This window comes from Pristis pectinata, chromosome 2 (assembly GCF_009764475.1).
Source record: "Pristis pectinata isolate sPriPec2 chromosome 2, sPriPec2.1.pri, whole genome shotgun sequence".
NCBI classification, from domain to species: Eukaryota; Metazoa; Chordata; class Chondrichthyes; order Rhinopristiformes; family Pristidae; genus Pristis; species Pristis pectinata.
In genome coordinates this window covers 75,086,962-75,099,525 of record NC_067406.1, presented here as the reverse complement: position 1 = coordinate 75,099,525, position 12,564 = coordinate 75,086,962, and the positions used below count along the sequence as shown (strand labels likewise).

The following is a 12,564-nucleotide window of genomic DNA, read 5'->3' as shown; positions in this document are numbered from 1 at the left end:
GCCATCCACTTGCCCAATTGTGCACTCCAGACTCCTGTATTTGCAGTAGACCCTGCAAACCAAATCCATCACATCCATCAAGTGGAGCAGTGAAGTGCTGTATGGCAAAGCCTATGTATTGAAAGAGAAAGGTAGTTATTAAGGTAAAACGCTCCAGACGTGATAAAATCTATGATTTTGTGTTTTACAGGTATGAAAAGTGTGTAATTTAAGCTGTTTTGCCCCAAAAATAATTATGCCTTCTGACTTTATTATTTGCTGTAGTTTACAAGTAAACATTTTACAATTTGTCTATCTTATCTGCAACTCAGGCACAGCATTTTGAAGTTCAATCTCCAAATTAGGTAGGGCCTTAGTCAGTGCTTACACTGACTCTCAGTCAAGCAGTATCTCAATTTTTAAAATTCTCTTCCTTGTTTTGTATTACCTACAGTCACACCTCCCCATTACTCTAATCTCCCAACAGCACTCTCAGGTTTCTGTGGTTCTCAACTTGCGGTCTCTGGCAAATCCTTGATTTTTTCATTCTGCCAACGTTGGGTCTTCTGCTGTCTTATCCCTAAGCTTTAGACCTCTCTCCCCAAACCCATCTGGCTCTCTTTCTCTAATCAAGCTTTTTATCAGATGTCCTAAGTGGCTTGGTGTCTGAGATTTTGTTTCCTCCTTTCAAGCTTCATGAAAGTTTCTTCAACATTGAGCTCTATAAAATGTCAAGTTCTTGACAGTGAGCTTGAATGACTCTCATGAAACAATTCAATATGAGGTTGAAATAAGGAAATCGATTACGTCCAACCTTTCCATTAAATAAGATCTTTATTAGTCACATGTACATCAAAACACACAGTGAAATGCATTTTTTGCGTAGTGTTCTGGGGGCAGCCTGCAAGTGTCGCCATGCTTCTGGTGCCAACATAGCATGCCCACAGCTTCCTAACCTGTACGTCTTTGGAATGTGGGAGGAAACCGGAGCACCTGCAGACACGGGGAGAATGTACAAACTCCTCACAGACAACGGTGGGAATTGAACCGGGGTCGCTGGCATTGTAAAGTGTTACACTAACTGCTACACTACTGTGCCTGCCCCTTAAACCAAACATCTGCATTTAATTGGGTTGAGCAGCATTTGTGGAGGCAAAAGGATAGTTGACGTTTCGGGTCGAGACTGCATCAGGACTGACAGAGTGCAGAGATACGATCCCCTGTATAAAGAGTTGAGGGGCAGGGTTGAGGTGGGGGCTGGTAGGTGATGGGTAGAACAAGGAGAAGAGGGAGGTGATGGGCAGATGAAGCCAAGTGAGGGAGGGGTGGAGTTGGGAGACAGCAGCTGGTGCATGAGAGGTAGAGACAGATAAGGAGAGAAAGAAAAACTGGCAAGTGGAACCAGGTTTGGTGGAGTCGGTGGAGGTAAAGAAAGAGGCTGGAAGGTGATAACTGGAAACACAACACTGCAGATGTTGGAATCTGGTAAGTGAGGAAGATGATAAATGGAATCTGTTTAAGAAAGAATGGCCAGATGGAACCAATTGGGGGATGGGGTAGGATATCCAGTGGGTATAATGTGTGGGTGATAGGCAGGTGGGAGAGGAAAGAACCTGGGTGGATCAGAAGGAGAGTGAGAAAGGAGTACAATGCAGGTACCTGAAGTTGGAACATTGTGTTCATATCATTGGGTTGTAGACTTCTCAGGTGGAATATGAGGTGGCTGCCTTCTAGTTTGGGCTTGGCTTCAACCTGGCAGTGGAGAAGGTTGAGAATACACGGGTTTGTATGGGAAGGGGAATTGAAATGGCATGCAGCTGGGAACTCAGGATGGTAATTGCAGACACGACGCAGGTGTTCTACAAAACAGTTGCTTAGTCTACAATCAGTCTCACTGATGTAGAGGAGGCCAAAACGAGAGCACCAAATGCAGTAGACAAGGTTGGAGGAGGTGCATGTGAATCTTTGCATGACTTGGAAAGGCTGTTTAGGTCCCTGGATGGTGGTGAAGGAGGAAGTGTAGGAACAAGTGTTGCATCTCCAATGGTTGCAGGGAAAGTGTCAGTGGGCACTCAGTGGTGGGTGGCTAGGGATGACTGAACCAGACAGTCACGAGAGAATGGTCCCTGCAGAAAAGGGTGGGGAGGGGAAGATGTGACTGGCGATGGGATCTTGTTGCAGCTGGCGAAAATGATGAAGGGTAATGTGCTGGATACAGAGGCTAGTGGGGTGAAAGGCGAGGACCTAGGGAACTCTATCTCTGTTCTGTCTGTGGGGGAGTGTTGGTGAGATCAAAAGAAAAATACGAGTGAGGACTCCATCAACCACGAAAGCCACGTTTCCTGAAAAAGGAGGACATTTGTGGAACGGAAAGCCCCATCTTGAGAATGGATGCAGTGTAGATCGAGAGAAAAGGGCTGATCTCAACAGCCCTTCTAGGTTAGGCAAAGATTCACGTGCACCTCTTCTAACCTTCGGTGCTCTCGATGTGGTTTCCTCTACATCAGCGAGACCTGCATTTTATCACTGAAAACTTTGTCACTGAAAAGTAACCACAGTCAAGGACAGTTACCTTGCTGAAATGAACAGTTGGAGACCAAAGAACAAATTATGTTGCTCTGTTACAAATGCTGATGTATATACCCAGTGAGCCAGTTTGAGCATAACTGAGTTATGGCATTTAATATTAAAATTGTATTCAAAATTCTACCTATGCAGTGAAGGCTTTTTGTTGAACTTCCAGGAAATCAGCTTCATTAAATTTACTTAAAACTGGAATTAATATTGCAACTCTGCAAATTGTAGACTTCTCCATTTATAAGGTGGCTTTTGAAAATACCACCAGTATTCTGAAATTTGCAAGAAGTATAATATTTCAGAAAACAGTATTTGAGTTATAAAACCAGAAAATACTGGAAAAGCTCAGCAGGTCAGGCAGCTATCTGTGGAAAGAGAAACGGATGAGATTTCAGGTCAAAGACCCTTCAGAAGTGAGAATAAAAGAAAGCAAGTCTAAGCAGCAGAGAAGGTGTGGAAATTGGGGGGTGGTGGGGGGGGCAGTGGCAATGGGTGCAACAAAAGATATGTCTGTAATGTAGCTGTTTAATGGACAGTTGATCTTTGTCCATGTAATGTTTTGCGAATGTTGTGAAGTCTGGGTGATGTTGAGTAATCTGGCCTCCTGGGGTGTGGCCCACTGTCATCCGTCTGTGGGAGATTTTCTTTGCCACAGGTTGTCTGAAGAGAATGTTCAAGTCTCCAAACCAAATTATTTTCTGGGCATGGGAGCAGTAGGAAGTTTTCATTTTGTATACACTGTCCAAGAAGAACAAGTCAAGTTTTTTTTTTCTAGAGTTGGAGAACTTGAATAATGTTGGCAATAGACTAAACTTGGAAAGAATCCAAATGGGTACATTGGGTACTATCGGAGTTAAACTAAAGCTAATACCTGCAGCACAAAACTGCCGTGTGCATCTGTCTTCCCTCAGCATGAAAGAGCTGGTCTCAATATGGACACAAGTTCTTGAAGAACCCATAAATTTCTGATTCAGAAGTGAATGCTGTCATTAAGTATCCTAAACCTTAATTTCCTAAAGATGCTAATCCTATATTTCATGAATATGTTGCCTATTATGTATGTAAATTTTGTTTGATTGTTTGTTTTATCCCAAAATTGCATAACTGAATGAAGAAAGAGTTTGGAGACCAGTGCAACAAAGTGTTCTATAATAATTTTACTTATTTTTAAGCGATGTTATTGTCAGTGTAGCTGTTAGGATTTTGAAATGTATTTACAATGGAACCTCTGTTATTTGTCATAATTGATGGGTATCTTAGACAATTAGTACTTTTCTTTATATAGAGCTTCGTGTGGAAACATCTAGGAACTCTTGCATAGCAATGACCCGAAACATGGAATTGAAAATGTCCAGTAAGAGTAATTTATATTTAAGTGAATTTAAGTCTTGAAATTGATTTTCGTTCATTGCCAAATGTGGTGGCATTTAATCTGTTGTACACTGAGCTGGTATGTTTTGGCTGAAATACTTAAAGTTGAAGTATAAATAACGCAAGTTCCACAGTACTTGGAAATCTGAAATGGTTTTTCACTCTGTTAAATGCAAAATTAAGCCTCCATACAGTAAATTAGTAAAACTTGCAATGGGTTTATGTTTCACAGTCTCAGTTGTATTTTAAAATTTCACTTTGCCCCTTCTTTCCCCCACCAGGCCACTCCATGTCCAAAAGAACCAAACAAAGAAATGATAAACGATGGAGCCTCTTGGACAATCATAAGCACAGATAAAGCTGAGTACACATTCTACGAGGGGATGGGGCCAGTACATGCACCAGTGACACCTGTACCTGTAGTAGAAAGTCTTCAGGTAACAGGACCTAGATATTTATAGATTTTATTGTCAACGTTCTTACTAAGGCCAAGAATGCATCATACAAGTTGATTTTTGAAACTGCTGCAATTTTAAACTGTCCACTCAGAACCAAATTTCTGAAAACATGTTTTTTTTGCTGAAGGTGTAGTAGCAATCTAGACACTACTTGATGTCTCTAGGGGTATTTTCCTTGCCACAGGTTGTCTGAATAGAATGCTTAAAAGTCTCCAAATCAAATTATGTTATGGGCATGGGAGCAGTGGGACGTTTTCATTTTGCACACACTGCTCAAGAAGTCAAGTTTTTCCAAGACTTGGAGAACTTGGATAATGCTGACAATAGACTAAATTTGGAAAGACTCCAGATATGCACATTGGTTACTGTTGGAATTAAACTGAAGCTTATACCTGCAGCACAAAACTGACAAATCCCATTCTTCTCCAGCAATGTACATACTGGAGAAAGAGTTTGCGGGGGAAAGTGGCAAGATATCCATCCTTGTGACACGGGAAAGGGTGGTTGCAGAAAGTTTCATTTGTGCTACAGAATGTTCTTTTCCTGAGCATAAACCAACCAACTCTTCTTCCCACTCTGGGATGGGCAGCCAAAAGATAACCAACCAGTGCCAGAGGGCACTGTTATGAGTGATGCAATCAGCCATAAATGATTAGATGAACAATATTACTAACCAAAGTACAGGGGGATGGTTCATTTGCTATAGGAAATCTATGGTTCCTGAGCAGAGGCTTTGGTCTCTGTTTAAATTGGATGCTGAACATTGAAGAAACATGGTAAGAGCTTGCAAGGTGCTTTGATGTTCTAGATTTCAAAAGCTGCATAAAGGTTGCTTGTTACCATGAGCCCCATTAAGAAAGCTGCCAACAAATATCTAACATTGTTTACTGTCAAGTGTCAGATATGGGAATCTCTGTCCAGTGATTAATGTCATTAGACAAACTGAGCAGTCAAATATATATGGAAAAGTTCTCAGACAGGAATAAAGAGCATAATTTTAATCAACTTTTACAATATTTTTCAAACAAAATAAAGATTGGAATGTAGGGTTTGGGTAAATATAATTTTGCAAAAAAAGTCTATTAGGCAGAAGATGATATTCTGTCGAGTATTTTTTAATTTCCATACTAAAAGTTATACTTTAGGTTGGTGCAATGCTGCACTTGATTGTTTCCTGCCAAGGGGGTTCTCTTATTAATTGTGATGGAATAAGATTTGTTCTATACTCACTAAGATTTAGAATAATGGAAGATAATTTTGAGATATACAAGATCTGAGAGGGCAGATGAAAAAAAGCTATTTCCTCTAGCTGGGGTATTTGCAAGTCATAGAAGTCGGCTGCTTACAACTGAATTGAGGGAAAACTCATTTATGCAGAGGGTTGTAAACCTTCGTAATTCTCTACCCAGATTGTTGATGCTCAGTCATGAAGTGTATCCAGGGCTGAAATCAATACACTTCTGGACACTAAAGAAATTGGAGGATATGATGATCAGGCAGGAAGATGGATGAAACCCAGGATCAGCCATGATCTTATTCAATGGGGAGCAGGCTTGAGGTCCTTGGAGGTTACTCCTTTTTTTCATGCCCTACTTTGGAACATTTGACAGGATGACAGACCACACATTCTGTTCATTGGAGGTTATTAAGCAGTAATAAAGATTTTAGGACAACACTTTTACTCTTGGTTTCTGTAACTTTTTTTGTTCTACTATGAAATTGTAAATTTCTAAAGTTCTATTTCTTGCCACATTGACTTCTACAGGTTGCAGTGGAAAAGTCTATAGCATCATGTTCTGTGGAGCTGCCAGAATCACTGACAAATTCAGTGTTTCTGTATACATGTCAAGAGACCTATTCCCCACCCCAGGGTAGACAGTGACAGGCCAGAACCTACTTGTTAATCCCTGCAGCTGTTTCCTTGGATGTCCTTTTTTTTGTTTACAGTCATGTTCTATTAATTTAATTTTCTTTTCTGTTTTAGGTTTCCTATACTGTGTTTGTTCCATCATTTGGTGTCTTAATGTCTGAACATAGCACATTCAAAACAATATGGAAAACATGATGCTTCTGATTTCCTTCCTTTCCAAGAATAGAAATCACCAGTTTTTTTTTGAAATCTTGTTTAATTTCAAATATCTTCTAATTAGATTGGTGGAAGTCTTTAGAACACAGCAGGATTGTTAACAGTATTTAATGAGGCACTTCCCTTCTGCAGTTCTTGATTTTAAAGTATACTGGGATCATCAGATGAGACTGAACCAATCAAATTAGAAAGTGATCTGAGAAATGTGGAGATTTGATGTGAGGAAACTTATTTCTGTATTTGCAACAATAAGCATTTTAAGGAAAAACAGCTTTAACTTTCAAATGCGGGGCTTTTTTTTTAGAATCTTAGCTGGAATAAGGAGAAATATTTGTTAAAAATCATTTCTTGTAGTCTAAAGACAAATGATAAAGTCAAGACCATAACACGAGATTTTATGTCTTAAAGGCAAACAATAGATATTATGTTTCCAAATAGATCGGTTTGGTCAACATATGCACAGACATTAGATTTCAGTCATGAGGTATTGTCCCTTTCTCCTAAAAAAAAATTACATTATTATTATAATTAAGACTATCAGTTAATTGCTTTTGGTATGGGGGGGGTTGAGGGGGCTGGAGAAAGAGTTCATGAAACAACAAGTACATGCATGCTTTCAATCAAATCGTTGGAGGTAACTAAGGCACAGCATTTTCCATTAGACCATAAATATTAAAGCAAAAGATTTTCATTTACGTTATTCAAAAATATTCTATTGACCGGTGCAACTAAAATCTTCATTAATTCTTGGTTGGTCTTGAGTTTTTTTCAATCAAATTCTGCATAACTTAAACAAAAGTAGAGGTGTGAAATATTTTTTTCTAGTTTGAAGCAGCTAATATTTTTCATTTATTCTCTTTATTTGAACTGGTTCTGTCTTTTTCAATTCTGCTACCAACTCTTTAATCATTTCACTGCTTACACCTAACATGTTCCCATTGCAGTGTTTGTTTAATTTTGCCTTTTGACATAACTTTTTTATCAATACTGCTTCTGGCTAGCTAAATTTCATCTATATTCAGAGAAAAGTCTACAGTATATATTAATGGCACTAGAGCAAAGGACTTGAAAATGGAGAAAAAACTTAAATGTTTGCTTTAGACAACAAAATGTAAATGCTGCCACATTTGTTTTCAGAGGTGTTTTGTTGATAGATGTTCACAGCTGGACTTTAAAAGCAAGAAAACCAATGATGTTTAAATCCCCTGTCAGTTTGTTCCAATGTGATAGACTTTTTTCAAATGCAACTACTATAATTCTAGTAATTTCTGTAAAATTTCTTTTGTCCAAATTCAACACTTCATCTTAGTTTGCTATGTCACAGAGAAATTTGCCGCAATGGCATCTGCAGAGTTGAGGTAGACAAATATTTTTGTGGATGCTATCGTACACTTTTTAGTAATTGATCATAGTTTTGGAAATAGCTAAAAATGGGACTAGCTCAGATGGGGCTTCTTGGTTGGCCTGTTTCCGTGCTGTATAACTCTGACTGTGACTCTATTTTAACGATTTTAGTTCAACAATGCAATGACTATACTGAATAGTCACAACATTTCTTGAAAAGTGTATCTAGTATATACCATTTGTTGTAATTGCACTCGAGTTGCTCCAAGCAACAAATAGGTAGATTTAAGCCAATAATATTCAGTTCTTAACTAGGATGAGATGGTTGCATACAACTGAATTTTGTTTATTTTTATAGCTGAATGGGGGTGGAGATGTTGCAATGCTTGAGCTCACAGGACAGAATTTTACTCCCAATCTGCGAGTTTGGTTTGGTGATGTCGAAGCTGAAACCATGTACAGGTAAATGATAGTTGTAAAAGGCAAGTTTTTAAAATTCTATAAAGTCAGCCTATTTAATTGTGCTAAATTAACCAAGTTGAAAGACATTCTCACTTTTTGCTGTCAACTCTTAAAGAGAGCAACCAAGCCAGAGAGAGAATGATGCTGTTGGTACGCTATCTCACTGATCTGTCTTTATCTATCCATGTACGTGCAGTCCAAAGCTAATCTCTAGCAGCTGTTTATGTTGCTAGCCTTGTGCTTGGTCTGTTACCATTTCTATGCAGTTGCCTGCTTCTACTATTATTTGCATTACTTCTGACTTACCAAAACTGATGTTTCAAAAAGGAGTCCTTCCTTCTACTTTATGGTCTTGGAGAAGTTAATGATCAGTCGAAAACATAGAACCTAGATACATTTTACCACTTCAATCAAATTCTAATCCTGTATCCTAACCCATTGCAATTTGTTGACTAAATATGAAGCAGCTGTTGAACCTTGGATTTTCCTCAAATATATGACGTGGTGCCACTTGATGCTTCTATCCAGCAAACCATCAAGCAGTCATACTGACGGTAAAATTTGGGTTAGATATAATTGCAAAATTTAGTTGGGAAATTGTGATAAAAATGCTGTGTAGCAATTTTCAGTTGAAGGTATCAGATGCTTTGCTCAAGGCAACATCTGGACAAATAGTTGCCTCCTGTAAAGTTCTGATTATAATCTGTAAATTTGCACACATTTTTGCCATTACATAATATGAAATCTGGCTTCTTGGTATTGGTTTATTATTGTCACTTGTACCGAGGTACAGTGAAAAGCTTGACTTACAAACCGATCGTACAGATCAATTCATTACACAGTGCAGTTACATTGAGTTAGTACAAAGTGCATTGATGTAGTACAGGTAAAAACAGTAACAGTACATTCTTAAATGTACCTGCAATATAATAGAGCTCCACCCTTTCGTACTCAGAATGAAGCCCTTGGCTAAGATCGCGTACATATTGCCTTCTAAGGGGACATTTTTCTCTTTGCATAATGTCATGTAATTGTATATTTCATTATACAATGAAAACAGGTTTTCAAACTCATTCAGACAAAGTTCAATAGGCTATGCTAAATTAGTTCACTTTTTCTGGATTGCTGCAATATTGACCCCATCTGTGGGCTTGGGAGAAGAAACTTGGCAAGTTTCCCCACTCAAAACCACTAACTATCAGCCTGCCCCTGGAAATGAGAAGTTTGATTTCAATGTTTCTTTACCTTCTGTATTTCTAATACTTTTTAGACTACTTCCACTTTGTGCAAGTTTGACTGTGGCTGAAAACAAAGAACCACCCAGACACTGCACTAATAGGTTGATTTTAAAGTTAGCAGCTGTTGTTCCTCAGAACATAACCCCACTATTTATTTGTAAATAGCCATAGAAGATGAATGAAATATTGTGTGAAACTATTTGCTAATCTCCTTCACTTTTTTTAAGGTGTGCAGAGAGCATGCTCTGTGTTGTTCCAGATATTTCTGCATTCCGAGAGGGTTGGCGATGGGTGCGTCAACCTGTCCAGGTCCCTGTCACTCTGGTTCGAAATGATGGTATTATCTACTCCACCAGCCTTACTTTCACGTACACACCAGAGCCTGGACCAAGACCGCACTGCAGTGCTGCTGGAGCCATCCTTAGAGCTAATTCCAGCTTGATGGCATCAAATGACTCAAGTACAAACAGTGAGGGAAGTTACACAACTGTCAGCACAAACTCAACTATTGTCACATCAGCAGCAACTGTAGTTTCCTAACTACTAAAATGGTTTAAAGACAGTTACCAACTTCTGGGAAGGGAGAAGACAAAACTGTTGAAGTGCTGCAGAAGAAAACAAAGAACTACTAGTGTCAACAGTACTTGTGGTATTCTGGAAATCACCTCCTTGTTCAGATGATGAACATTTCATTCAAGCATAGATAATCTGCAGGAGGTGTTACCACAATAAGAAAATACACCTGAATATGTATAAAACTTTATAAAGAGCAAAATGAAAATCTATTTTTCAGCTGTTTAAAGTGTGGGCAAGATATAAAGTGTTTGGGTGGGATGGTGGCAAAGCATACTAGAGAATGCATACAAAAATAACATAGTTTCTATGGACCAAGAAACTTGTATAAGCTTTAGTGAAGGTACAGTTTCACCATACCTTTTTTTGTATTATACATATAGTACACTTTTGTTACCAAATAGTTTATATTTTCTTCCTCTGAGCAATGGGCTCTGAAGTATCCAGGTTCCAGACCTGACCTTGCTGTATATTCTCATCACCTATACCAGTAAAGACCTATATTTTGGTCACTGGCCGGAACTGTCCTCATTTTTGCTTTGGAAAAAAACTTGAGTCATGTGACTTTATCAGTTGAAGGTGTTTAAGAGAAAAGCCTAATTTTTATGGTTACCTGTCAATCTGCATACTTAAAGGATGTCTCAATGTAGCACCTTCATGATGTGGGACAAAAATCACAGTTAATCAATATCATGATTTAGTATAGTTTAAGAAACAAAGAAGCACTCGTCATAGTGTCTAATTGTGATCTGTTACACAAAGGCAATCTAAAATATAATTATGTGTTGTTACTTTATAAAAGGCTTTCTGAAACAACCAAAATATAGGTGTAATGGGAAAATGAAATATTTTAGAGTTCTGATTCTTCAATTAGAGCTTTGATTCCAGTGATATTTTTGACAAGCCCTGTATTAAGTTTGTGATCCTTAAAGGATATGTATTCTACTATGCATAGGCCACAGCAATAACTGTCTTATGAGTATGTCTAAATGCTTACTGGTGTCTAAGTTACCTTCCTGCTGTGCTTACAAAAAAAAACTGTTTAAAAGCAGGTTGGTAAAGGATATTTTCCATCACATACCACTCACAATATCTTGAAATTCTGTCCAGTATCAAAAATAAAAAGTGTCAGAATTTCATGATGCCACATCAAGAGAGGTCTACATATAACGTCAGGCTTTCTTTAATTGGTTTCGTGCACGGTAACAATTCTGTGTAAATAAATACCAGCAATGTGCAAACACCTTTTGTAAAAAAAAATTAACATGATGTGACAGTGGGGTTGACTACACTTTAATTCACACGTTGCTGTTTTTTTTAATGCCGTCAACGTCGTCATTTTTTTTTAAAGAATACCAGAAGGGTTATTTACCTTTTGAATTCTCAGGATTACCACTGCAATCAGATTATGGCTGCTACCACATTCACTATGATATGTAAACTCAAATTGTGATATCCTTTCATATCATCTCTTAATGCATTGTAATATTGGGACATCCCAATGTACTTTAGAAATGAGTATCAAAGCTTTAAGTGACTTCTGCCCTGTCCTGCAATACATACAACAGTACAGATATGTTAAACATAGCTTTATTTTTTCAACCATTTTAATAAAACAGTATTTAGTAGTAACTGATAGATTTGCTTTGCCACTTGTGAGTAAAAACTGAAGGTTTCTGGATACACCAACGCCTGATAAATGAGGTTCTGCATTTAACTGAATTTGGGAGTGTGCCTATGAAGTATTGAATCAACTTTGTGTGTGTGTGTTCTTCCCCTCAAAGCTCTGCTTTTATACATTGAAGCATACCAGCTTTTTATATTTATAGTACTTGCACCTACATGTGCCAGATGAATCTTTTTGGCGATTTGATTGCTATAGTGGTTTATTTTTATTTTTTTATTACATGTGTTAAAAGTGAAAAATGATGTGTGTGTGTCCTTTACCGTGTAATTTGAGTGGAATTCTTAACAGATTAATGCCACGTCTGTTGCACTCAAGCTACAAAAGCTTATTGATAACCTCCATCAAATGTGTAACAATGTGGAGCTTAGTTCAGTATTTTGTCCTTTTCTATAATATAGAGTAGCTGTCTTTTACTATAAATTTAAATCTGAATATTACTAAAAGTTGTAAAGGTCACTCAGTGGTGAAGTCAGTTTGAGAGATGACTGACCATAAGTGCACAAAGAAGTACACATTAACTCACCTTTCAACAAAAATCTGCCTTCAGAGCCAGCACACTGAAAGTCTCTTCATGGTAATAACTTTAGTGGCGAACATTGATCATTAAAACAGAAGGTGAGAAGTGTCATGTTGAACATAGTTAATTTTAATGACTACCCCCTTAATGGATTTGGAGTTCATTGTGAGCAGATCCAGCATAACCTAGTAGTAAAGAGTATAGCTTCTATTATATCTTCAGGATTACCAGTTTACTTTGCAATTGATGAATTAATTTTTTGAAACCTAATT

General features: G+C 37.9%; 1 protein-coding gene across 2 annotated transcripts in view; it reads left to right on the top strand.

The window, feature by feature from the left end:
- rbpjb (recombination signal binding protein for immunoglobulin kappa J region b) overlaps positions 1 to 11,769 on the top strand; it is a 79,842-nt gene extending 68,073 nt beyond the window's left edge. For both annotated transcript variants that reach the window (XM_052045197.1, XM_052045190.1), the window contains 3 exons: positions 4,209 to 4,364; positions 8,174 to 8,277; positions 9,743 to 11,769. In XM_052045197.1, the coding sequence (XP_051901157.1) occupies positions 4,209 to 4,364; positions 8,174 to 8,277; positions 9,743 to 10,055 (573 nt within the window). In that variant the 3' untranslated portion in view covers positions 10,056 to 11,769. The remainder of the gene's footprint in view (positions 1 to 4,208; positions 4,365 to 8,173; positions 8,278 to 9,742) is intronic.
- The last annotated feature ends 795 nt before the right edge of the window (positions 11,770 to 12,564 follow it).